The sequence below is a fragment of the Herpailurus yagouaroundi genome, unplaced genomic scaffold (assembly GCF_014898765.1).
Source record: "Herpailurus yagouaroundi ecotype Mexico unplaced genomic scaffold, PumYag 163, whole genome shotgun sequence".
In the NCBI taxonomy this organism is placed as follows: domain Eukaryota; kingdom Metazoa; phylum Chordata; class Mammalia; order Carnivora; family Felidae; genus Herpailurus; species Herpailurus yagouaroundi.
Window position 1 is genome coordinate 4,390,294 of NW_024412404.1, and position 27,815 is coordinate 4,418,108.

The window sequence follows — 27,815 nt, forward strand, 5'->3', positions numbered from 1 at the left end:
GAAAACCGCTTCGCTCCCGCAGCAGCAGCACCGGCCGCGGCGGCAGCAGCAGCGGCTGCAGCTGCAGCAACAAGTCGGGTAAGTGGCCGCAGCTGGGCTTCTGCGCCTGCGGCCCGGCCCGCGGGGCGCGGCGGAGGGGGCCGGCGGAACCGTCCCGGGCTGGGGAGGGGGCCTGTCGCCTCCACGCTGCCGGGAGTTGGGCGCGCGGCCCCCACTTGCGGAAACTCGTGCGCGCACGTATCCACTCTGGCGCCTGGGGCCGGCCCGCGGCGGAGCGGGGGCGGGGGGAGCCGGGACCCTCCGTGCAGCGCCTTTGCCAGCTGCCCGGCTCAGGCAGAGGAAATTGGGGCTTTTCGGCCAACCCTGTGGACTGGGGTTCCCGCTGGGCCCCTGAAAGCAGGAGTACTCCCAGAGCGCGTGATAACCCGGTTCCCCATTCAGGGATGCCACCCCTTTCCCAGGGGAATCCAGACTTCCCTTTCCTGGGCCTTTTGGGCCAGGCTGTGTATCCTGTGTCCACAAAACTGGTCGTTAAACAGCCAGGTGTAGCACAGAAAGAGGTTCCCCTCTCTAGGGGGCCAGAGGCTTATTAACCTGGAGGCTTTGCCTAGCTGGCTGGGGACCATTTGCGCCTCTGCTTTTGAGGAGGTTGAGGGCCCAATAACAACACTTTACAGTGTTGACCCTTAGCTGAGCTTCCTCTCTTGGGGGCCCAATGCTTGTTACATTTAAGCAGAAACCACTCCTGAAGGGAATTATGTGTGCCCTGTTTGCAGAGTAGGGTTGCTACCAGTCATCTGTTGCTAGGGCTAAGATAATAAATTCCTTCAACGAAACAAGAACTCACTAAAGAGTTACGCTGATACCTGCATGGTTCAAACATTGGTCATCTCTAGAGGTTATCCTATGAAAACAGGATCACGGAGAAAAATCCATTGAGCGCATGGTATTTTTATAAAGGCTTGGCCACGGCCATGGCCCCACTTGGATCAAAACATAGCTGATATCTTGAGTTCCCAAATGTCAGTAAATCTGGAATATGGGGGACAATGATAACATTTTGGTTTATGTCATCACAACAATAACTAAAGGCGAAATCTCAGGTTGAAAAATTTCCAGCTCATTGTGTGCTTAGTGCCACTACGTCTAGCTTGAGTGATATTTTTCCTATGCTTGAAGAAAGATCGCTGAACTTGCATTCTCAGGACAAATGTTGACAACTCATGTGAGTTTTCCTCACGTTTGGAATTCATGCTTATCAGGATTGTATCCATAAAATAGGGCACAGGTTTGCAGTTAGCGGTACTAAATTCAGGAGGGCAGGAAACTTGAATTCCACTTCTGGATCTGTCATTTTCCATCTGGCTTTGAATTAATTACTTTACCTCTTTGCTTCAGTTTTCATATCTGCTAAAAGAGAATGTTACCCACCTTTTTTTTCCTTTTTTTTTTTTTTTTAATCCTGGGTGGGGTTGGCAAACTTTTTTTGTAAAGGTCAAGTAGTAATTTTGGCTTTACCAAAATAGTCTCTGTCTCAACGCCTCACTCACCTTTGTCTTTAGTGCAAAAGCAGCATTAGACAATACAGAAATGAGTGAATGTGGCTGGATTTGGCCCACGGATCACAGGTTTTTATTTTAATAGAAGATACTATATGCAAAAGTAATTTGAAGCCAAAAGTTCCTGCCCTCATGGACATGGGTGGCAACAGGCATTTCAGTAGGCATTTTTTTAACAGACATGTAAACTACCTGTTTCATTTGGCCCTGCCCAGGACTTGAAGAGTAATGCAACAGAAGGCTTTTGAGGAAAGCAGATACCCCTGGCAGGAGTCCTTTGAGAATGTTGCTGTGTGCCTGCCATTCCGCTGTCCGAGGTGTGGAGACCATACCAGATTTAGAAGCCTGTCTTCGCTGAGGGCCCATCTGGAATTCAGTCACAGCTACCAGGAAAGAACCCTCTTGACAAAATGCAGCCTCTTTCCCTCCCTCAAAGACACCGACCTAGTCGCTTCCGCAGAACCCCTGAAACAGGGAAAGCTGCAGAGCACTGGCAACGTGGTGAAGCAGAAACCGAGCTATGTTAACTTGTATAGCATTTCCCACGAACACTCCAAGGACAGGAAGCCATTCGAGGTGGTGGCAGAGCGGCCAGTGTCCTACGTGCAGACCTACACCACGGTGGACCTGCATGCGGACTCACTGGAGGGGCCACGGGCCAGTCCCGGCCTGCCCACCTCGGACACCAAGGCTGCTTTCGAGGCTCACGTCAGAGAAAAATTCAGCCGGATGGTCGAGGCCGTGGACAGGACCATCGAGAAGAGAATCGATAAACTCACCAAAGAGTTGGCCCAGAAAACTGCCGAACTGCTGGAAGTTCGGGCAGCCTTTGTGCAGCTGACGCAGAAAAAGCAGGAGGTGCAGAGGCGGGAGCGGGCCCTGAACCGACAGGTGGATGTGGCCGTGGAGATGATTGCAGCGCTTAGGCAGCGCCTGACCGAGTCTGAGGAGGAACTGCTCCGGAAGGAAGAGTAAGTGGTGCTGCGCCATCGCTCTAGGCACCTCCCCCCAGCTTACAAGCACATCTAAGGCGAGGTTTGGTTTTTATTACTTGCAGGTACCTTGGCTGCATTTCTCGCTGATACAGTTGAACTTGGGAGGCACAAGGCCTTTTGATAGTATATACCCTCTCTGTGTAGAGTCTGCAGCCCAGCAGCAGGAAAGTCAAAATACTTTTAGTTCTTTCTTGCCTTAGAAGCTACAGAACATTTTTAGCGAGAGCAGTAGCGCTCTATCCATGGTGGGATCCAGCACCAGCTGGGGAGTGGGGGGGGAGTTGAACGTGAAGGCAGAGAGGGGCCCTAGGGGAGCCAGTCCTCCTTGATAGGCTCCATGCAGTCGAGTCAGGAACAAGAGATGCTGTCTTACTCAAGTGTAAAAATATGCTGTAAATACCAGTGGTTCTGGCTTCTTTGCCATTTTGGATTATCTGCTAGTGTTAATTAACTGAGAATCCATTTAATTATAGTTTTTATTTGGAAGAAGCAGATATTAGGAAACCCAGAGGAAACTTCCTGATACTACTGACTTCCATGACTTAAGTTTGAGAATTTTCTTTTTGTAAAATGGTACGTGATACTAGAGTAGGTCAGGCCTGCTTGCAAAGAGTTGACAAGCTATTACTTTAAAAAACATCATGGGGCGCCTGGGTGGCGCAGTCGGTTAAGCGTCCGACTTCAGCCAGGTCACCATCTCGCGGTCCGTGAGTTCGAGCCCCGCGTCAGGCTCTGGGCTGATGGCTCAGAGCCTGGAGCCTGTTTCCGATTCTGTGTCTCCCTCTCTCTCTGCCCCTCCCCCGTTCATGCTCTGTCTCTCTCTGTCCCAAAAATAAATAAAACGTTGAAAAAAAATTTTTTTAAAAATAAAAAACATCATACTTGGGAAAGCATTTCCTTATTAATTATGGCATTCACTCAAACTAGAAAAGCATACATAACAGTGCAGTGTATTTCCCAAATGCGGAGTGTTGGATTTAAATTTAAATGGAGGTTCAGAATTCGTAGAATCAAAGGGCATACAAATTGGCACTCTAAGACAACCTAGAAGGAAGATTTCAAGTAATTTAGATTATATTATAGAGGTGGACTTAATTTCATACTCTCTTTGCCCACTGGCACTCTTCTATCATGCATTGCCTCTTAAAGTGTAGTAATTAAAGCTTCCTTCATTTGGCAGGAGGATAAGAAACCGTGTGTATTAAAGAGATCATCACCCGGTATCACTAAATGCCTACATTTGACCTACAGGGAAAGCCTGCTCTGATCAACTAGAAATTTTTTCAATTACAGAGTGAGGACAGATTTGAGTTAGCCACTGATTTATTTGCTTTTAGGGAAATGATCTCTAACAAAAAGTTTCTCTCTTGGCGTGGGGAGTTTCCTGGTGGGAAGTTAGTGCCAATACCCATTATGGCCACCAGGGTGATTAATACTGCGTCACTGGAAAAATGGCAGATGGGTTCCCCTATGTGCAAAGAAAAGCTTAGAATTACATTTGTGGTATTTCTGTTTGACTGACAAGCAGTGAATTTAAAAGGAAAACAAACTAACTGCACATATTTATTGTCATGTTTTATTTATTAATTACACAAGTCAACATGAATGTGGGATTTGGGCCGATGGATGGCAGGGAGGATCAGATAGTTAGATCTAGGTTGTTGGCAAGGTTCTAACTTTTATTTTGGGTTGTGGGTTCAAGAGTGCTTTCTTATTAAAAATATGTGGTTAACTGACTTGGTGTAAAGTGGGCCATGCATGGATCAGTTGTAGTAATGTTAATCCAGTGTGGTCACCTGAGGACCAATTGAAAAAGTAATCCATACTTGTAAAAAAAGATTTAACAGGGTGGAAATGCTTGTACTAAAAGTCTCCCTCTTCTCCAAGCGTACCCTACTCCTTCCTCCAGAGACAGCCACTGTTTAGCTCCGTGAATGTCCTTCCAGACCTTTCCTGTGTACATACAGCCCTTTGTACTTTATGTGCAGAGAGAATTATTTTCCCAAATGGAATCATGGCACATACTGTTCTACCACTTATGTGTGGAGTTTGCTTTTAACATAGTATGTTGTAGGTATCTTTCATGCACTAAATATAGGATTATGTCATTCCTTTTGGCTATTGCAGGGTATTCTGTGGTGTGGCTGCTTCATGGCTGATTTCATCAGTTTGCTATTAATGAATACACGGTTTTGTTCCATTTCCCTGGTATTAAAAATAATGCCTCCCTTAACATCCTTGTACATACATCTCTGTTCACATTTTTGTGAATATATTTGGAGATAAATTATGAATTGGTTTTTAGTAGGTCATTTTGGACTATCAGGAAAAAAAATAACATTAAAAAAAACTTTAAATGACAATACAGTGCAACTGCCTTACACTCTTAAACATAAAATTAACAAAGTCTTCATTTTTTTTAAGCTTTTATTTGGTCTGTCGTATCAGTTTCTGTATTCAGGCCTCAAATAATCACTCTTTCTGTACATAAAATAGCACTGAAAGGGTCTTGTTTCCAGAAAGGACACTGGAGCTCTTGGTCTGAGAGGGTGACTGTGGCCAGCCCCCTCGGAGTCTATAGTGTTCAGCCTCCCTGATGCCCACCCCTGCCCCCAAAATGGGGATGCAAGCCAGCTGCGCAGCTGCCATACCGCTGAAACTGCGTTAATTTGACTGGATTTGCCTGGCTAGGATGTGTGCCTTCCCTCCTCACCATCCCTCACAGAGCTGTGCCTTCCACCGGAGACGTGACCTTTTAGATATGAGAAGACCCTATTTGGCCGTGAACTAACCAGGAACTGCACTGCCCTGCTAACCCCCTCCGAATGAGCTCTCAAGACTCATTTGTGAGAGGAAGTAGGCAGTTACCGTCCGATTCAAAATCGCCTTAAACTCTGGGGACCCTTCGAGACACAGATGGTGTTTTAAAAAAATGCAAACATCTACATGAGGCTCTCTTGCTAATGGATTTCACATGAGGCTCCTCTGCTTACGGATTTGTTTTCTCAACTTTAAAATCCTCTTTTTTTTTTTTAACTGAAATAAAAGACTCCAGGGCTGCTTCTGCCCTGCAGCCGTCTGCAGGCTGAACCCCTTGGACTGTGGAAGTCCTGTGTATACTCGATGACAGAGGAGATTGTTTGAATAGGCAGCATCTTACACTCTGGTGCTGGTGAGTCTCATTACACATCTGTAGAGAGGTATCTGTATGTTTCTGGAGTGCACATCCAAAAAGGTGTGCCTTGTCTTCACAAAGTCTCTGCCACTTTAAAAAGTCCTATTGAAAACAGGTACTTACTTATTCAGGAGTATTCAGAGCTATAGGGTAGCACTGCCCGTAATCAGGTAAATCAATCCCAGCCAACCTTGCTGTAAGGTATCCCTTAACAAGAAAGGATAAACTTGGATACTAGCTGATTCGTGGCCGAGTTGGTCACCCAAAGTTTGGAGGACATCAGTGGAATAACAGTAATCCCAAGTTTTCTTGTACCTCCTTCTGCAGATAAGGCTGGAAAGTCCTAATTGAGTACCCGTGATGTGCCCAGCACTGTGCTAGGTATATATAGGAATATGAAATTCATGCTCTTTTCCCCTGAGGGGCTAACACTCTTCATGGGAAGAGCAAAACGTATCTGTGAACATGTCCGTGTTCAGACCCAAGGTAGTTTGAACAAATGCTTAAATACAAGCCATGGTTTCAAGTTGATAAACCATTAGAGATAAACCATTTTATGTGGCAAGGCCACACTGGGGAATGAGGAGGAAGGCGAGTATTTGCATCGGTGGCTTGGGTGACCAGGGGGGATTGACATTGAAGGGAATAGCAGGGAGAAGGGAGACTATTGGAGATGGCCCCTGAGGAGATCATGTGATTTTGGAACTAGAAGGTACTCCTCGTCTCCTTCAAGATAACGCTCTCATTTTATAGAGGCAGAGTATAAGGACCAGCACCGTGGAATGACTCAACCAAAAATTTAGTGGTGGAGCTGAAATTGAGACCAATATTCCCTGTGTCTCTGCTGAGTGCTTTTTTCCATTAATTCACTGTCTCAGCCAGACTTTTGAAAATGTGGTATTTGCCCAAAGCGTCAAGACTTATGTAATAATGAAGCTGGCCCATTTTGGAATGAGCTTGCTTCTTTGCTGTTTTGAGAGAGCCGCAATGGTGACATCATGTATTTTTCTGATGAGATTAAAGGAAATGTCAGCTGGCATCAAAGGTGGTGGGAAATAGGGAAATGCTAGCATCATAAGTGTGGTTATGATATTAAACTTCTGGAGCACCAGCCCGGGGCTTTTAACTTGCCACAAGGGCTTTTAACTTGACTCTCTGGATGTCCGAGGCCAGTCCAAATGGAGCATGTGCCCCTGCCAGCCCTTGATTATGGTGAGGGGCCTCTTTGTAATTCTACCTAATTTCCATGCTACTCCCTTGCAAGCTACGATAGATATAATCTTTCCCTTCTTCCTTCATTATTTGCCCTGTTCTCGGCTGGGAGTTGGCCAGAAGACAGACCTTCCACTAAGTGCCTGCTGAATGCCAGGTGCTGTTCTAGGTCATACAGTAGGAAACCAAATGAGTCCAATTTCTGCTTTCATGGCAGGAAGAGACCAGGAGGTAAAATTACACATTTTGATATGATCAAAGAGGCATTTTGATCAGGTAATGTGCATTTAGGTTTCTATCCAAATAGGTTTCAATCCCAAAGCTGGCTATGGGATGCTGGCCTCTTAAAAGTAAGTTTGGGGATGCCTGGGTGGCTCAGTCGGTTAAGCGTCCGACTTTGGCTCAGGTCATGATCTCACAGTTCGTGGGTTTGAGCCCGTGTCGGGCTCTGTGCTGACAGCTCAGAGCTTGGAGCCTGCTTTGGATTCTGTGTCTCCCTCTCTCTCTGCTCCTCCCCCACTCACGCTCTGTCTCTCTCTCTCTCTCTCTCAAAAATAAATAAACATTAAAAAAAAATGTAAAGGTAAGTTTGACTTGGTAACTTGCTTTGCACAGCTAAACCCTCTTGCCACTTAATTACAACATTCCTATTTTTGATCAGCTAAAGCAGTGAGTAGACAACTTGGTCTCCAGATGGATCCATTGCTAGGAAACAGGCCAGGAAAAATCATGTTACACGTAGGGTTCAGTGGGACAGGAAGGGGTCTGTTTGCTCCACATTTTAATGTGTTTAGATAAATGAGGTCCTCTCTTTCCAGGCTGTTTCCCATGAAGATTTACAAACTAATATGGGAAAAGCTAGATGTCAAACATGCCCTTTTATGGATGGTAAAATTTGGAGACCAAGGAAAATACTCAGTTTTTCTGTGTGTCTCACGTTAGTGCATCTTTTTTCTCTCTCTGGACTGAGGGGCTTAGAATGTAGTGTTGACCTACTTATTACCAATAAGAGTAATTTGACTTACTTAGATAGATCTTAATGAGAACTATATACCTTTTGGTTTAGTCAAAGAAGCCGAAAGAGAAAGATGAGGCAAAGGGTCACCAAAAGTAGGGATGACGTGACTTCAGACGGGCTGTGGGTGCAGATTCCACCCTGTGGGGGGCTCCATGGGGTACATGGGAGCCAACCCTGAGCTCCCAAGGTTGCAGCCAGGCTCCCAGCATTGGAAAGGGGTTGACTCCAGCTTCAGGATTTGCCTCGTGGCTGACATTACGGTCTGTCTGAAGTGCTCTGTGATCAATAGCTGGACTATTTTTAGCTAGAGGTATTTTTACCATTTCACATACCTCCAAAGAGGTTCATAAATCAGTAATGTAAAATGAAATTTAAATAACTTGGTAGGGCTTTGCCTTTGGGAGGAGAATATGATTTTAAAGTGTTGTTTAAGAATAGAAGAGAGGCATCAATTTTAGATCCCACCCTCAGCCTTGTGGGAGGTGCCTGTATTGTGGATTACTTTTTGGTTTTATGCCCCAGTACTTGTTTGGAAAAAGATAAAAAGAAACCTCAGGATCTTTTTGTCAGTTACAGAGTTTCAGCTAGAGATGTAGTTTTACATTTTGTGCATTCAGCAGGAATTTTTTGCACCCGTATTGTGTGCTGGGCTCATGTTCGATACTGGGGTAGCACAGCGGAGGGGCAGGCAAGGTCCCTGACCTTACAGATCTCACAGTGGAATGGGACAAATGGCATGACTAACCCTCTCTGTAGTGTGCTGTGTGATAGGGGGCAGCGTTCTGCAGGAGAACACAGCAGGAGAACACAGCAGGTTACCTACCCCACACCTAGGCATGTGTGGGAAAGCTTCCTAACAGGAGAGCCCTGAGGTTAGAAGGCTCCTGAAGAGTGGGGACTAGGGAGACGCAGAGGAAGGGACCCCAGTGGAAGAACAGCATGTTCAGAAATAAGAATCTGGTTCACAGGCTGAATGAAGGGAGTTCCCTGGTGCTGGAGCAGAGAGGGAGGTGCTGTGCATTTATGAGGCCCAGGGGGAGCGTGAGGCTACAGGGTGACCATGAAAGCTGGACACATAGGGAAATTACTATAAATTATAATACATGATGTGATCAGTGTGTTGCCTCTTATTAACAACGCATGGTTCAATGCCTATGTAAAATTGCAGTGAACACTGTGGTGCATTAATGCACATTTCCCTCTATCGCTACATCTGCTTCTGATGTTTATTTTTGAGAGAGAGACAGAGCATGAGTGGGGGAGGGGCAGAGAAAGGGAGAGACACAGCATCTGCAGCAGGCTCCAGGCTTTGGGCTGTCAGCACAGAGCCCAATGCAGGGCTCGAACTCACAGACTGCAAGATCATGACCTGAGCCAAGTTGGACGCTTAACCAACTGAACCACCCAGGTGCCCTTCTTTACACCTGCTTCTAGAGTGGGTTTGTCACATGATAGTATATCTTTGATTTTTTTGAATTATTTTGCTTTTAACCCACCTCAGAAGTAACTGAGGGGTTCAATCTGTAAAAAAAAAAAAAAAAAGAAATATTATCTGTGTCTCAGACCTTATGGCCACCCTGTAAATGAATGAGCACATGAGGGAACAAATAGTTTTTCTAAATAAAGCTTTGATAGCACTGAAAGGGCTTTTTCACTCATTGCCTCTTTGTTTCTGAATCTCAGGATACTGACAGATTGCTTAGCTCTGTGAATCATTCTGCAGTAAGCTTCAGGCCAGTTTCTTATCCGTGCTGATACTTTTTCCTTTAGTATCAAATAGTGATTTAAATAAGCGTATTTTCTGCTGAAGCCTAAAACCTTGTATCCTATCATATTTAACTTTTTTTGAGAGAGAGAGAGAGAGAGAGAGAGAGAGCGCACACAGACATGCATGTGTGAGCAGGAGAAGAGCAGGGGGAGAGAGAATCCAAACAGGCTCCCTGCTGCTAGCTCAGAGTCCAATGGGGAGCTCAATCCCATAAACCGTGAGATCATGACCTAAGACGAAACCAGAGTGGGACGCTCAACAAACTGAGACATCCAGGTGCCCTATATTTAACTTTTTAAAAAATATGTATATGAGAAGCCAGCAATGGGCCTGTAAGTGACCTAGAGTCTGCTAGTTTCCCTGAAGCTGGTTTGTATCCACAGCTTGACTGGATTTCACTCAGGTTTGCCTTTATCTTCTCTCCCATCTGGCCTTCCAGCCTTCTCACTGTTCTAAGTCACAGGGTTTAAGAACCTAAAATAAAACCACACAAGTCTCTTTTTCTTCTCTCTGATGGCATCGTATTATTCTTTTTCTTGGTTATTCTGCTCAGCTTTGTAATTACATATTTATTTCAGTATTTGTTTGCTTCTCTCAGGGCGCCTGGGTGGCTCAATCGGTTAAGCTTTTGACTTCGGCTCAGGTCGTGATCTCATGGTTCATGAGTTCAAGCCCCATGTTGGGCTCTGTGCTAATAGCTGAAGCTAATCTCCTTCGGATTTTGTGTCTCCCTTTCTCTCTGCCCCTCCCCTGCTCGTGCTCCCTCTTTCTCAAAAATAAATACACATAAAAAAAAATTTATAATGTTTGCTTCTCCCACCATATCAAGGGTTAGTATACCACCAGCCTGACCCAGCCTGCTAGCTGTTTTTGAGGAGCTTGTGAGCTAAGAATTTTTAATTTGAAAAAAATTGAAAAGAAATAGAATAATTCATGACATATGGAAATTATATGAAATTCCAACTTCGGTGTCTAAAAATAAAGTTTTATTGTTATACAGTCTTCATGTATTTTTTGTGCTAGGTGGAGTTGAGTAATTGTGCCAGAGACCATATGGGCTGCAGAACATAAAATATTTACTCCCTGGTCCTTTGCAGAAAAATGGGCTGACCCCTGGGTTAGGCAGTAAGCTTTGTGAAGACAGTCATGGGTTCATGAGTGCCTCACCACTAAGCCCGGTACGTGTTAACATTCAATAAATGCTGGTTGAATTACTGACTAGTGAGATAAATAAGTGTATGGTCTGTGACTACATCTTACTAGTGTTCTAGCCCACGTTGCCCACCGTCACCCAAGTTCTGAGGCTCAGGATCACATGTACAAAGCCTGACAGCACTTCTCAAACTTTTTGACACAATTTCTCCCTATACTGCTAAAAAAAAATATCTGAGGACCTTCAAAAGTTTTTGTTTGTGTGAGTTTTATCTATCAATATTCCCTTTATTAGAACTTAAAACTTACAAATTTAAAAAGACTTATTATTTAAAAGTAGCAGTAAGGGGCGCCTGGGTGGCGCAGTCGGTTAAGCGTCCGACTTCAGCCAGGTCACGATCTTGCGGTCCGTGAGTTTGAGCCCCGCGTCGGGCTCTGGGCTGATGGCTCGGAGCCTGGAGCCTGTTTCCGATTCTGTGTCTCCCTCTCTCTCTGCCCCTCCCCCGCTCATGCTCTGTCTCTCTCTGTCCCAAAAATAAATAAACGTTGAAAAAAGATTTAAAAAAAAAAATAAAATAAAATAAAAGTAGCAGTAAAAAAACCCATTACTGGTTAACATAAATAACATATTTCTATGAAAAACAACTATTTTCCAAAAACAATTTGGCAAAGAGAGCAGCTTGGTTTTATGAGTTTTGCAAATATTTTTAATATCTGGCTTAAATAGAAGGCAGCTGGACCTTGTTCCGTATGCATTTAGTCTGTTGCAAATTTGTTGTTTGGTTGGAGTAGATAAAGGAAATCCATCCTCTTGTGTGTCTGTAGTAAGAAGAGGGAGGGGTACTTTAATAGCTTTTTCAGAGAACAGAGGATATTCTGCTTCGATTCTGTGCCATAAGTCAACAATTGGTAGTTTCTTCAAGAATACTTGAGATATGGAACCTGTACTCATATTAGTGCATATTTTGTTCTCCCTTACATTGAAATCCATTGGTTTTCCTTGCACTTAGAATGGATATTTTACTGTTTGGGGTATAATTATTTAAAAATTTTTTTTTAATATTTTTATTTGTTTTTGAGACAGAGAGAGACAGAGTATGAGCAGGGAAGGGGCAGAGAGAGAGCGAGACACAGAATCCGAAGCAGGCGCCAGGCTCTGAGCCTGACGCAGGGCTCGAACTCACAGAGGGCGAGATCATGACCTGAGCCGAAGTCAGACCCTTAACTGACTGAGCCACCCAGGCGCCCCTGGGGTATAATTATTAAAGAGACTACAAACGCAATATAGTTAAGCCTCTTCCTTTTTCATTCAGGAAATTCCCAAGATTCCTTGGGGAAATATGAGGTGTTTCTGGATATTGTTAATCCAGATTGAACAGGATGTGAAAAGGGAATCTGAACTTGTGCACACATGCTATACCATAATTAGCCACTGGGTTTTGTTGCTGTTTCTATCTAAAACAGACACCCAAACATATTCTTGGTATGAGGAACTTTTCCAGCCATTGTCTTGTATAACCTCTGATTTAAAATTAAATCATCAGACTTGTTTTAACTGTCTTTTCTTTTTCTTTTTCTTTTTTTTAGTTGATGTGAAACATTCATAAACTGAAATTAAGTTAGTATTGGTGCCAGGTTGGTTGAAAAATACAAAGGGTGTTAACTTCTCAGCTTCAGGGCACAAGGTAATTGGGTGAGGGAGAGGTTAGAAAAAGATGCTTCTCTTTTACAACGTAACATAACACTCCAGGATCAGCTAGGAGCATTAATGTTAGTTTGCAGGAGTTTTAAATAGAACCAGTAGCAAAACATTACATGATTTAAAAATACAGCTACAGTCAAACTATATTGCACTTAGATTTGTTTTCTTGCTTTTGGGATGTTAATCCTATGGGATTAAGCTGTCAAATATTGCTGTTTTACATTTTAAGCTTTATAGCCTGAGAGCCCCAAAATAGTAAATATGCATAGAAAAAAAAGACTAGAAAAAATATACAAGGATATTGATAGCAGTTACCTCTAGGTGTTGGGATTATGGGTCATTTTTTGTTTCTTCCTTGTCCTTTTAAAATATTCATTACAACAGATACATATTGAACATTATGTTTCATGTATTATATTGAATGATGGGCTTAGAACAGAGAGCAAAAAAGCTGATTCGCCCCTTGCTGAGTTAGATCTTCTAATAGGTCAACTTTTATGTTTCCCATAATAAATGTAAAATATTTCTGTAATGAGATAGATATAGTAAATATTATAAACCAAAATGAATTGAAAAAGAATTCACTGGCTCATTCTCTGTGTTTTTCTTTTGGATGGTGGAGAGAGGGTTGTGGGTTTTGGTTGCTTTCCCTAAAAGTACAGTTTGGAGACTTGTGTCATGATTCAGGTATCCTAAATATCACCTATGAAGTATCTACAGTGGCCTTGACTCTGAACGAATGGGCACCTTAATGTTAGAAAGAGGAAGGAACAGACGTTTCCTGGGCTGTGTTTTCTAGCCATACTTTTGCGCTCCATCTCAGCCATTCCTAGGAGCCATGATGGATACAGCATGTAGCATGCTGGATGTAGCACCTGAATGGACCTTCCGTTATTTTGCTGCTAGTTAGGGTTACTTAAGAGGCAGATCAAAGCTGAATGAGCCATGGTAGAGCTTGAAAATTGGCTTGTGTCTGTGGTCTGAACAGCTTGGAAAGTGCACATCTTCCGTTCAGGCCTCATACAGAAACATCTGGAAATAAACTTGAAACTTGATGATGGAAGAAAACTCCTTTCCAAAAGGACTCATTTCTTTTATGTGAGTATTTCTTAGCTACTGAAAGATAATAGAATTATCGTGGGATTGGGGTTTATATTTGATCCTGGATGGGAAACAAGAAAAAAAGGGGCTACTATAATAAGCAATTCTTTGATGCATCATGTTAGAACCTGTCTCTTTTCTATTTTTATAAGTATATAATTTCCAAGGTTTTACAGAGACGTTTGACTCTGTAGGAAATGTCAGACAAGTTTCAGTATGACCAAGTGTGACATATTTGTGAGAAAAAAAATCACAACTAATTGTAAAAGTGAGTCACTGACTAGTTGTACAGAATAAAGGAGCTGGAAACCACTACCAGCTCTTTTGTAAAGATCTTCTACAAAACTTCCTGGGCCAGACCTGCCTGAAGTTCTACTCTCAAGAAATTATGGCACTGAGTGGAAAGTATAGAGAAGACAATGAATTTCATCAACTGTCTAGAGCAGCTGCATGAGGTTAGATTATTTATTTATGTATTTATTTTGAGAGCAGAAAGAGAGGGAGAGAGAGAATCCCAAGCAGGGCTCCAACTAATGAACAGATCATGGCCTGAGCAGAAATCAAGACTCAGACCCTGAACGGACTGAGCCACCCAGGCACCCTGAGGTTAGATCCTTTTTAGTGGGATTTCTTAATCTAAAATGAAAGAGGCTCGGAGGATGATGATCAGTCTTTAGAATCTTGGTTCTGCATAAGTTGAACATGGCCAGAAAAATGAGGGGGCACTCCTTGAAGGTCGAGAGAGATTCTGAAGACCTATAAAAGAAATACTATATCCAACAGGTAGTAAAATTATAGAAATTCATTGCCTCTCGTGGGCGTGGCAGGGCATACAAAGGGAAAGGCTGAAAGGATCTTCATAATTTCTCACTAAGTAAGGCAAATTGGATGGAGTTGTGATAATAAGCACCTGTTGGTCGTGTGTGTGTGTGTGTGTGTGTGTGTGTGTGTGTGTGTGTGTATTTGTAGAGTTGCTCATGAGAATGGCTACCAAATTGTTACATTGTTTCAGAATAATGGGGTTTCTTTTACATTTCTGATGTGTTTGAGTTTGTATAAAAAACTGATTTATTATAAATCAAAAATATGGTTTTCATACATGCATTGGAAATAAGAAAATACAAAGTAGTAATAAGGTTATTAAAATTTTTCTTTGGATGGAACTAGAGTATATTAAGCTAAGTGAAATTCATCAGAGAAAGACAAGTATCACATGACTTCACTTATTTGTGGAATTTAAGATACAAAACAGATGAACATAAGGGAAGGGAAGCAAAAATAATATAAAAACGGGGAGGGGGACAAAACATAAACTCTTAAATACAGAGAACAAACTGAGGGTTGCTGGAGAGATTGTGGGTGGCAGGAGGGGCTAAATGGGCAAGGGGCATTATTAAGGAGGACACTTGTCGGGATGAGCACTGGGTATTATATGTAGGGGATAAATCACTGGAATCTACTCCTGAAATCACGATTGCACTATATGCTAACTAACTTGAATGTAAATGAAAAAAATTTTTTTTCTGGATTTGTGAATCACAGTTATGTGGATAACGGAATGTTGTTTTAGGTATTTTCCTCAGCTTTTTAGGGAAGGGCACCCTGCACATTGATTGTCCTGTGTCCTCTAAAATAGCTTTCCCAGTGGTCCTTGCATCTGCCTGGGGATGGCATGTCTTGGACTGTTTCACTTTTAGCTGAAACACACAGTTGGACAAGGTGACTCATCTTATACACTGAAGTGCTCAGCCTGGCCTTTTGTTTCCTCTCTGTACTCTTTTCTCCCCCCAACAGCTAGACTTTTAAAATGTAAGTCAGAACGTTTCTCAAAAGCGTCCAGTGGCTTCTGATGTCATTTATAAGAAAATCGAGCATCCTCATGGTGGCCCCTACTTTGCCTGTCCTCCCCCTTCCTCCCTGTGCTCCAGCCACACAGGCCTCCTTGCTGTACCTCAGTCCTGTCTGCATGTTTCCACCCAAGGCCTGGCTTGCTGTCCCTGGATATCTGCCTGGCTTATTCCTTGCTTCCTTCAGGTGTCTGTCTAAATGTATCCCCATCCAGATCATCCCTGACTCTGCTTTCTAAAATCTCACTCACACTCTCCCTCCCTCTGTTACTTTCTGTCCCTTTGCATCCAGTGTCCCTGTTTTCTCCCTAGCACTTACCACCACCTGACATATGTATTGATTTGTATATTTTATGATGACTGTTTCTTTCTACTAAAATGTAATCTCTAAACGTAACCACGGAAATGTAGCATTATCTCTTGTCATGGCCGTGAGCATACTGCCAAGGGCAGTGCCTGACGCATAGTAAGCACTCAATAAATATGTGCTGAGTGAATGAATTCCTGTCTCATTTCTCCGCTCTGTGTTCTGACATTTTTGCCTTGCAGAGAAGTTGTTACATTCAACCATTTCCTGGAAGCAGCAGCTGAGAAGGAGGTTCAAGGGAAAGCTCGGCTCCAGGACTTTATTGAGAATCTGCTGCAACGGGTAGAAGTGGCAGAAAAGCAGTTAGAGTACTACCAAAGCCAGCAGGCCGCTGGCCTCTGCCGGGACATCGGTGAGCACATGGTAAGTCACACAGGTCCAGCCACCAAGCTGTGGTCCTTGGATATGGCGAGACTGGGTCCATAGGACAGAGGAAGAGGGAGCTGGGGAATGACTTACAGGAACCTTCTAGGCGTCATTTGAAAGCCCTGCACCAGCCATGCCTGTGTTACGAAGTGACACCAGGGGATCCAAGATGAGATCCGGGATGCACAGTTGTCTTCAGCCTGTGACTCCACACCGAGATCAACAGGCAGGAATAGTTTTATATTATAGAGTAACAGAGTTGGAAGTGTCCAAGCAGATCATCGGTGTCAACCTGGGCGATCAAGTAGATTGGAAAATATTGTCCCATTTTGGAGCTCTTCAAGAGAATCTTAAGAAAGCTTTGGCCTTTTTAAGTAACAGTGGGATCTAGCCACGTACCTCTTTTTTCTTTAACAGGAAGGACAGCACCTTCCAATAGTCTCTATAGTTGAAACATTCTTTAAGTAGATTTTGAAAAGGTCTTAGAAAATTTCACAAGTGACAGTTCTATAATAGATTTCTGCATACAAGTTTACGTATCGTTTCAGGGACTTAAGAGACCCCCAGAGCCCAGATGAGAACCGTGCATACGGCTGAAGGTCCAGATTCTCCTCAGTGGCTTGACCAAGATTCTCTGGTCTCTTTGGGGGTGGGAGGAGATACAACACCCGTGCTCCAGATGAGGGAGATGGTTGGGCAGATTTGCCCTCCAAACAGTTTTTTTTTTCTTATAAGCAACAAAAGCCAAAGAAAGGATTTTTGAAACCCCAGAGTGGTTTACTTATACTATTTTCATGATATATTCAACCTTATTTATGCTTACCCCCTTCCCAAAAGATTTAAAAATGATTCTTTACTTCCCTACACGTGGACTGTCCGTGTCAGGAGAAGAAAAATAGGAAACATTTATGCTAACCAGAATGTTGGAAAAGTTGCTATTGGCTGATTAAAAAGTTTAGTTTGAGCATTCTGGAAGCCAAGAGTAAAAGGAAACATGTTAAATAAAAAAAGAAGGAATGAGATGAAAAGCAGGTGGAAAAAGAAGGCAAGACAGAGAGACAGACAACAGGAGAAAAAGGGAGAGAGGAAGGAAGAAGTGAAGAAACCTTCTGCCGTCTTACTGTAATGTACACTCAGCCTTAGAGCAGTGAAACAATGGGAGCTCTAGAAGTTTCCGGTCAGGAACAAAAATAGACTGGAAAGAAGTAAGTTTGTTACTTCTGTGAGATTTCAGTTACTGTAATCAAAGCAGTTGCAGCCATGTGCGTGTTTATTATTTTCCTGTTGGTGTCTGTGGTCTGAAAGGGAGCCTATACTTCCCTCCTCTGTAGAGTCCAGTCATAACTCATTGTGGCTGGAAGGACACACTGAACCCTTTCCTGCCTTTTTCCCATCCTGCCCTCTATCGGGAGGGAGTGCAGCATGAGGTCACGGAGCTCACATGTGAGGTGAAAAGGCCTGGCTTCCAGATCATTAGCTCCCCTCTCCTGACTGGACGAGACCATTTGTCTTCCTGGACCTGTAATTCTTCTATAAAATGAAGCAGTTGGGGGTGCCTGGGTGGCTCAGTCAGTTAAGTGTCCAACTTTGGCTCAGGTCATGATCTCATAGTTCATGGGTTCGAGCCCCATGTTGGGCTCTGTGCTGACAGCTCAGAGCCTTTTGCCTGCTTCGGATTCTGTGTCTTCCTCTCTCTCTGCCTCTCCTCCGCTCACATCTGTGTCTCTCTGTCTCTGTCTCTCTCAAAAATAAATAAACATTAAAAAAGTTAATAACAAACTAAACTAAAATGAAGCAGTTGGACTAGATGCTCGCTAGGGTCTTGCGCCTCTTAAATTCTCTGATCATCACCTGACTTTGGTGGTTAAGAATTCTAAAATAAAAGTGTAGCATTAACAGCTTGACTATTTAGGCTTATAAGTAACCCAGAGCTAAGAAATGTGTAAAATTTTACTATATTAAGCCAAGAGGATCTTAAAGAGAGAGAAAACAATGGAAGGCAAGGAGGAAGAGAGGAAACCAAATAGTTCTCTCTTACTTATATTTCTGTGCTCACTTTCCTCTGCTTATTTTTCCACTCTGAAAATTAAACATCTTTTCAAAGACATTGCTAGTCATTATTTTCATCACAGTGGCACCACATAGTCACAAGTTGGACAGCATCTCCGCGGCTCTAGTCAGCTATGTATATATGAAGTTATGTGCGTGTGTGCCTGTACACACACAACACACACGAATGACACATAAATACGTAGATCTGCAGGCACACATTTGTATGCATACATATATATACAAACACAGCATGAACTTGATACATAGTTGTGTTTATGCCTTCTGTGTCCTAAACATGGCATGATCTGCCTTCATCAGACTTGATCTACCTAAGGAAGAATTGACTAATGGAAAGAAAGTAAAATGCAGTTAAGATGATAGTGGGGATGATGACTGTGAGTAGGACATGGTCAGGCCACAGTGAGATGGACTGTGGGACTCCCGTGGGGAGGACACATCACCCTGAGAAGACCAAGAATGAGGTGCTTTGTTTCTGAAAGGATTGAGTACTTTCCCTGTTTTCATGGAAGTCCTCTCAACTCTGTGTTGGACCATAATGCACCGCATCACAGTTCAGTCTTCGGTCCTTCAGACCGTTTCTCCCTTTTTGTTTCATCTGTGTCATCTTAACACTATACATGCACCTGTGAAATTAGGAACAGTGTCTTTGATGTAAGGCACATGCTAAGTCTGGCCTCCCAGGGTTCCTGTGGTTGTTGTACACACAGAGAGGAACTTGGATGCTTTTGCAGGAAAAGCTCTGAATCATAGCTTTATTGACTTACTTGGCCCACCTTAGTGAAGGTACAAAGCACTGACCAGCCCAGGCTTCTGGAGCCTCAGCCCCACCCAGGAGAGCTCCTTGCCCCAGTGCACTCTGGGAGGGAGCAGAACATTCTGACCCATTCCCTCCACACCTCAGCTCATGACAGCCTGGCATGCCACCCCAGTTAGTACCTTTTCTGAAATAATGTTTTCAGCCTCTGTGTTTTCCCCTTAATTCCCTTGAGCATTTGTGTTCCTTTTTCACCTGGCTGATTTCTAAAAATGTAACATGCTTACTCAGATCCTTTGTCTTTATGCTCTGAAAAATGCTGTTGAATTAGACCTAAAGTGACCTAATATCCCATCTGCCAAAAACACACACAGAACTGCCCAAATGGAAGGTCATGAAACAGCTTGGATAATCTTATTTTAAGTGTTGCATTTATTTCCGGTAGGTTGCTAAATTAGGACTAGCCGCCATGCATTTAATACATGTTTATTGGGGACACAGCTCTTTCTGGGTGCTGAGGAAACTGGGTGAATGAGGTAGGTGAGGTTCCTGCTCTCGTGAGGAAGGCGACGGCATCGAAACAAGTAAACATGCAACAGAGATGGTTTCCTGCGGTGACAACCCCTTTAAAGGAAAAAGTAAGGTGATGTGTCTGAGTGGTCCTTACGGTCAGGAACAGCCCTGCACGGGAGGCCACATTTAGACTGTGACCTGAATAACCAGAGGAAGGCAGCTCTGTGCACACTGGGAAGTGGCTTAGAAGGGAACAAGCTTGGCATGTTTGCGTGAGAAGAGTTGAAGTCAGAGATTCAGGAAGGATCCAGATCATGCTGGGGTTTCTGGGTCACATAAGGAGTTTGGACCCATTCTAGAACAGAGAGAAGCCATTGATTGGACAGTTGTGAGCAGGAGGTGAGCTGTTTTAGCACAATCGCTCTGGCTGCGGGGTGGGGGAACAGATAGGTGCAGGACTGGGAGACAGGTTAGAAGGCTGTTGTGTGGCAGGTGGTAGTTGGTGAGAGCAGAGATGGAGAGAAATGGCAGGTATGGGGTGTATCGTGGGAATAGAATTGACTAAACCAGTTGGCCTTGCTGAAGGATTACTTTTTTAGCAGGTGAGGGAAAGGGAGGAATCAAGAATGAATCTAACGTTTTGGCCCGAACAGTTCAGTTTGCAGTGCTGCTATTTACACCAAGTGGAGGTTGGAGGAGAGCTGGGTGTCCAGTTTCTCTAACCCAAAACAACGCAAGACACCATGTTTGAGTTTTAGAAGTACATAGATTGGCTCTCAGTACAAATTTATTTATATTTTTCCAACCTGGAACCTTCCCTAAGGACTCTCTCGATCCCCATCCCCAAACTCACCTCTTTTTAAACAAAAAGAAGGCAAAATAGTTGGACGGGGAGAAAACAGAGACAGTGAGGTGGGTTAAGGAGGAAGAGCGTTTCTGTCTGCCTGCGGCTGTATGGCCAGAAAGAACAGTGGCCTCTTGTGTTCACAGGGAGGAGAGCATGTGAGGTTCTGTGGGGACTGTGATAACGGCCCTGCCTCCACCCGAGGCCCCATGATCTATAGGATCACTGGAGAAATTCCAGCCCAGCTATGGATTCCACGTAACTTTTGTGTACAAACTGCACACTTATACACAAACACATACTCTTTGAGAAGGCTGAACCGAGTGAAGTCTTGTTTGGACTTGGAATGTGCTCACGTGGGTTTGAAGCCCAGCTCTAACACTGGTAAAGATTGAGGCTTCAAACCAGCTGCATCACTTTTTGGCCTTGTTTTCTACATCTGTGAAAGGGGGATGCCAATGCTTGTCTCATAAGGTTGTTTTGAGGGTTAATTGTGGTTATGTAGTCCGTATTTTATCCAGTGGGTGATGTACCGACATGCACAAGTTATGGTACCAGTACATATGCGTATATGTGAAGCTTATGGCTCATCGGCACCCACACTTGTGCATTTCCCTTTATGTAATATACAGTAAATTCTTTTAATTTCCTGAGGTCCCAGCAGGGTCCATCAGTGACATTCATAGGCACCAAGGTTTTGGTTCTTAAAACGTTTTGGAAGTCAGGGACCTCTTTGAACATTTGATAACATTGTTCGCCTTTTCCTCAGGGAGGGAAGTATGTATGTGTATGTAAACACACACACACACACACACACACACACACACACACACACACAGTTTTACATAAAATCCCAGAGTATTACATATACATATACAACATATCATCAAACTATATGCTTACATACATAGATATAGTAAAGCGAAAAAAATTTGTTATGCCTTAAGAATAATTTTTAAAAGTAGGAGGCACGTTATTTATTTTAAAGTTTATTTTTTGAGGGGCGCCTGGGTGGCGCAGTCGGTTAAGCGTCCGACTTCAGCCAGGTCACGATCTCGCGGTCTGTGAGTTCGAGCCCCGCGTCGGGCTCTGGGCTGATGGCTCAGAGCCTGGAGCCTGTTTCCGATTCTGTGTCTCCCTCTCTCTCTGACCCTCCCCCGTTCATGCTCTGTCTCTCTCTGTCCCAAAAATAAATAAAGGTTGAAAAAAAAATTTTTTTTTAAAAAATAAAGTTTATTTTTTGAGAGAGAGACAGCGTGAGTAGGGGAGGGGCAGAGAACGAGAGAGAGAATCCCAAGCAGGCTTTGCACTGCCAGTGCACAGAGCCTGATGCAGAGACTGAACCCACAAATCTGTGATATCATAACCTGAGCTGAAACTGAGTCAGATGCCTAACCCATTGAGCCACCCAGGTGCCCCAAAGTAGGTGGCAATTTAGAGGAAGAAAAATCCTACACGTTTTTGTTTGTTTTTATGGTTTACGCATATACTAATATCTATCCAAGGAGCCGGGCTGAGAAGCCCTTACTGGTGGCTGTGGGGCCACGGCTCATACTGCTGCGGTTCCCAGAAGCTGCCAGCCTGGTGTTTGCCTGAGCCGTCTGTCCTGTCTTCTTTGTATATTGCAGAACCTCACGACCCTCATGCAGGCAAGGTGCCTTTTTCTGTACACATTGATTAATCTCGTGTTGAATCCAGCCAGTGTGAGCAGGGTCAACGATAAAGCTTACTTTTGACTGAATCAGAAGGCAGATGCCAAGAATACCATCTTGCCCTGCTGGGCACATGACCCTCAAAGGTTTAAGAAAGCTGCTTTCTGGGGTGCTGGGTGGCTGTTGGTTAAGCATCCAACTTCAGCTCGGGTCATGATCTTGCAGCTCGTGGGTTCGAGCTCTGCATCAGGCTCTGTGCTGACAACTCAGAGCCTGAAATTGCTTCAGATTCTGTGCCTCCCTCTCTCTATGCCCCTCCCCTGCTCATGCTCTCTCTCTCTCTCTCTCTCTCTCTCTCTCAAAAGTAAATAAACATTTTTTTAAAAATTAAAGAAAAAGCTGCTTTCTGATTTGCTTCTGACTAAAGCTCAAGCTGCAAACAGATGACCCAGGGTAGTGACCCTGCTATGCTGAACTTTGTTTCTCTGATTATTTGAATACAGTAGGGACTCGTGTGTTGGCCATACTGGGCCCCAACACCAAGATGGCCCTTACTACATATTTTCTTTGTCCTCCTCTTCTTCTGTTTGTCTGCCTACTGATATGACACCACTACTTTGAGTGAAGGCTACCCCAGGAAGATCAGGAATTGAAGGTTGGGAATACGCTGGGTTTGCCTCTAAAGTGGATGGTGACATCTGGATCACAAAATGATAGTTATCAATTTGTTTGGCAAATGATATTTGAGCCCAACCACAAAAGTGCATATTTTATGGGCAGTGAAAAATAATCTCAGTGATAGATGGCCTCAGGGACAGTTGTGGAGTTGGTCTTCATATGCTCTCACTTTAGAAATGATGTATTTTAGGCAATAAACATTTTATGCCAATTTTCCCTTTAGTTGATACACTGTGACCAACCACAACTGTGGTAAATTAGCTGCACATGCAGCCTGAATTAATCAGGAAATAATGGCATATCATTCTAGTTTTATAAAACATGTTTCTTCAAATGTTGCTGTATTAGAGGGCTCTTCAACGTTTTGAAATTTCTTAGATCTACTGATAATGGCTTCTTGGAAATCTCAGAACCGGGAGCACAGAGGCTCCCAGAGTCAGCTGAGGCTGAACACGAGACGAGACGTTCTCGTTCAGTGCTGGGATAGCAGGTGCCATGGGCCGTGTTACCCATTGCAGTTACTGGCTTCCTTAATGGGAACAATTTCTTAAAAATAGAAGCGAGAAAGATTTTTAAAGTCAGTTCCAACGTTCAAGCGAAGTAATGTTTCTTCTTATTTGTTTTCCTTCAGCTTACAGATATCTCCTCAAATAGGAAACCCAAATGCCTGTATGTATATCTTTTTATACGTGGGCCATTTGATAATGTTTGCATAATGTATTTTCCTGTTACGTTTTATATGGTATCTATATTATAAGTGAACTTGGAAGTCTTAAGTGAAAATGTACCTGCCCGTGTACCTAATTTTGTAAATTGTGGATATGATTTTTAACGATGCTGATAGCCTTATAGCAAATGCCATATGGCAGTATGATAGTATTACTGGAGTACTTTTACAGTATTCTGTAGTGTAACTTTCTCTTATTGAAGTACAGTTATAGTCATAATAGCTCTACAGTGCTATTAATGTGTGTGTGCTACATTAGATATCTATAATATAAACAGATGTGTAAATTTATACTATGATTCATATACTTTGTAATTGCTATGCTACTACTATATACAGTCACTTAAAGAGTCCAGGGCTATGGATTCTGGTCCCAACTTTTCCAGAGACCAGCTGTGTATGTTTTATCCTAGATAGTCACTTAAATTTTCTATGTCTCAGTCTTATTACTGGTGAATAGAGCTAGCAAGATCTCCCTGGGAATTTGACATCATGAGGTCGTTTCGTGAAGGCCACAGGAATTTTTGAAGGAAAAATACCAATTTATATTTGACTTAACTGGTGGCATTACTGCCACTCTAGCATGCAGGAGTGATTGTGCCAGGGATGGGTTTTTTTCTTTAAAGGTTCTAAACAAAATCTTTCTTTCTGCTCATTTCCCTCTGTGCAACCATCTGTAGAAGTCGAGGGCACCCACATTCTGTGTGTAACCACGCTGATCTCAAGATCCATTTTCATCCAAAGGGAAGGAGCTACCTGAAAAAAGCCAAGGATGACAGAGCCAGCATGCAGCCCGCTAAGTCCATTCACGAACAGGCTGAGTCCCCACGAGAACTCTGCAGACCATCGAAGAAAGGGGAGCCTCTGGGGTTTTGCCGAAAAGGCAACATCAGGCCCAAGGTGGCCAAAAAAAAGCCCACAGCAATTGTGAACATCATCTGAAAAGGGGGGTGGCCCTGGACCACCATTGCTGGACTTTGTGGAATGTTGTTCTAGGGGCCAACAATAATGCCCTTTTGGATACATCCCATAGTAAGACACATTGGGAAAAAGAAGGGCATAACACATTTATTTTGTGTCCATACAAGCACCTGGATTAACCAGAATTTGACAAACGGGAATCTCGGGGAACCAGAGTTTTATTATAGGCCCCTTTTAGAAGCAAGAGGCAGATTACAGAAAGAATTGAAAAAAAAAAAAAATGAAAGCAGTTTTATTCCAAAATGTTAGTAAAAGCTCCAACTTGTAAAATAATTAGACCACTCTCCAGTAATTTCTGTACCTGGGGTTCTGTGCAGGGGTGATTAAACCTAGGACCCAAGGCCACACAAACCAAGTATTCTGGTTAATCAAGATTTCAGTGTTTGGGTTGCTTCAGGGACTCGTTCAGTTAGACTTCAGTTCTCATTTCTACTTTGTTCGATTCAGGTTTGTTGTTTCTCTGGAAGCATGTTTATTCAGATTTGGGGGAGCCTCTGCTTTCTTCTTTGGCTGCGTATTCTGCACCCTGAGACCAAGCCACAGCCTCTGTCTTCATAGCCGTTATTATTGCCTGTGGTTGGGGCCGAAAAGCCGATTAAAACTGTAGAACCCTTTGATCCGCATCCGTCACCAGTTCAGGGTCTGAAGGTTGGAATGCCAGCAGATGGCACGTGTAGTGCATTGAGAGCCAGCCTGGGACACTGTTGATGTTACTCAGCCTTTCCCGAGACCTATTTCCCTGGTCGTGTGGGCAGCCTCCGTGAGCTGCAGGCGTGACTTGTCTCCTTGCTGGCCTCACTCTTCACCTCCTGCTGCCTCTGTGCCCTTTGATGACTAAATATACGTCCTTACCTTTCAACCAGGTATTGGAAGTGTTCACTGAACACTGCTTTTTAAAGTAGTTTCTGAAACAGTGCACGTGGGATCCACAGTCTGAGACTGTCCCTCTTCCCTCCCTAAAATAGCCTTTGTTTCCACAAGGAACCATCTGTTAAGAACCTTCTGCTTTATGATTTCCCTCAAGAATGAATTTCCATGTTCCTTTTTTTTTTTTTTTTTTAACGTTAACAATATCATCAGGTCTTCTGCAGAGTTTACAAGTGCTGACATCCTTCTGGAAGAAAAGAGTAGTTATGTCCACAAATATATACATATATATATATATATATATATATATAAAACAAAATATATATGTCAAGTATATTAATAATTTATTTTTAAATACTCATGCAAAAGGTGTGTGTTTGTGGTGGGTGGTTTTTAAACTATATACATTAGTTCATGTAAGTTGAATTCTCTTCTTTTAAAAATTAAAATTGTAACCTAATTAACATTAGTAGAATGATTGTTATTACAATAAGCATCAGATTAGCAATGCATTAAAAATAGGTATAAAGCAGTTACTTAAAATTCCAATAAATTGAAAAGTGTAACTTATCATTATACAAACATTTTGAACCTATCATAGTGAAAATGTTGATTTTTGAACCTTCACTTTGACATCTGGCTCACGGGGGTGGGCCATTCGTATGGTATACAGGCAACTATCAAGTGGGGAAAAAACATTGCTGTGAAGTGAATATCACTGTTTAGGCTAACACTGTAAAAATTGTAATGTTATAATTATTGTTTATTTGGAGAATTAATCTCCTCCAAAGTTATTTATTATTGGTGTTTATACCATGATTGCACTCTAGCCTTTTACATACTAAAAAACTGACTTGTTGTATTGCATGCCCTTTGTCCCGTAACACGTGTGTGCAATGACAACAACTTGTTTTTAAAGGTAGTATAGCCAGATTTGGTTTTGTTTATTTAATGTGACCTACATTTTTGATTTTTATTTAATATGCCTAGAGGGCATGGCAGCGCTCTTTGACAGTGGTACTCTGTGATCTCCAGAAAGCACCATAATGTCATATCTACTGTATGTACATTACGTAAGACAGATTATTTTAAGATTTATTATATTAAAAAATTCTTTTTAATTCCAACTAAATTCTGACCTTCATATAATGAAATGCATTATAGATGTTGTGCTTCCTTAGAGACATAAATTTGCTGTTGAAACATGGGAGCTGGCTCACTCCAAGGGATATTCCACCTACATACCATGGCCCAAGCCATGTACTGTGTCCAGCTGGGGTCTTATTTTTAAATATATATATTTTTTGTCCACATGGGCAGTCAACCTGCGAGTTGATTTTTGAAGAAATTACCAAAGTTTCTGGGAAAACATGTTCAAGGTTAAACTGAAGAATGGATCTAATTTTTATGATTTGTTTTGTAAGGAGGAAATTTTTCTTTGAACTAGTCTTTCATTCTTTCTTCCCAAAGTTATGGATTCTCAAATGCTAAATTCAGGTTGCTTAGACACTGTTTTCCAGTATTCTGCAGGGTAGATCAGTTGTATGTAAGTTGGAATGTTCTTTTCCCAGAATTGATAAGAAAAAGTTTTTAGATTACGAAATATTATAATAATAAAGCTATATTTATGACTAATGTGTTGGTATGTTTTGTCTAGTTGAAATGTTTCTGGGGACCCAAGTGTACTGGTCCATTAACAGTGAACAAAATAGTTTTTAGTGAATAAACTGTTCACTGCACATATAATCACCATGATCTTGTACCTATAAGCTTTCTTAAAAACTAAGCTTGATTGTTTTTGTTGATCACAATGCCTATATCAAAAAGTTCTTTTTACATATGTTCACACTGAGAAGGCCTCACTAAAAGCCCATTTGGTACTTTTCTCCCATCTTCCTCCACACTATGAGTAATTTTCCTACACTCTATTTTTAAACTTGGCAACTCTTAGCAAAAAACCATGAACAGATTTCACAGTGTATATCCCAGTTTATATAGGCTATACATCTCAGTCATTGCAAGACCTAAGAGCGATTACAATAGATAACAGAGAGAAGTACTGTATATCATTGGGAGATTACTCAGCCATTTGGTCTTTTAAGAACCATGGAATTAGGAAAATCGAGAGGGTGCCATTTGTCTAGGAGTTGTTAGAGCTTTTATGGAGATGACCTTAGTCTGTTCTTCTACTTATTCGTGTTAAGGTTGATGGATTCACCAGGTCATAATGTTCTTGAAAAATAACGGTGACATTCTCCATGATCTCTGGGCAGGAGAAAACATAAATAAATCCCAGTGTCTCGATTCTGCTTAGGCTGGATCCTTGAAAAGTGAATTCCAGAGATGGCGTACATGGAGGGATAAGCACAAACCTTGGAACCATTTCAAAATTTAAGTAATGGAGAGCTTTAGATTGTAGGATTATTTTTTGTGGATTTAAGGTGGTGAATTTTTTTTTCATTCT

The 27,815-nt window shown here is 42.6% G+C and overlaps 2 protein-coding genes across 2 annotated transcripts in view; both read left to right on the forward strand.

Annotated features, from left to right (window-relative positions):
• LOC121036636 (translation initiation factor IF-2-like) overlaps positions 1 to 593 on the forward strand; it is a 16,464-nt gene extending 15,871 nt beyond the window's left edge. Inside the window, exon 4 of the mRNA XM_040485055.1 lies at positions 23 to 593. Within this exon, the coding sequence (XP_040340989.1) occupies positions 23 to 593 (571 nt within the window). The remainder of the gene's footprint in view (positions 1 to 22) is intronic.
• Positions 1 to 26,986, forward strand: ZNF365 (zinc finger protein 365). Its single transcript, XM_040485135.1, has 5 exons — positions 1 to 78; positions 1,775 to 2,530; positions 16,079 to 16,259; positions 23,408 to 23,445; positions 24,184 to 26,986. Exons 2-5 carry the CDS (start codon positions 1,788 to 1,790, stop codon positions 24,443 to 24,445), a joined length of 1,224 nt encoding a protein of 407 aa, XP_040341069.1. The 5' UTR covers positions 1 to 78; positions 1,775 to 1,787; the 3' UTR covers positions 24,446 to 26,986.
• The last annotated feature ends 829 nt before the right edge of the window (positions 26,987 to 27,815 follow it).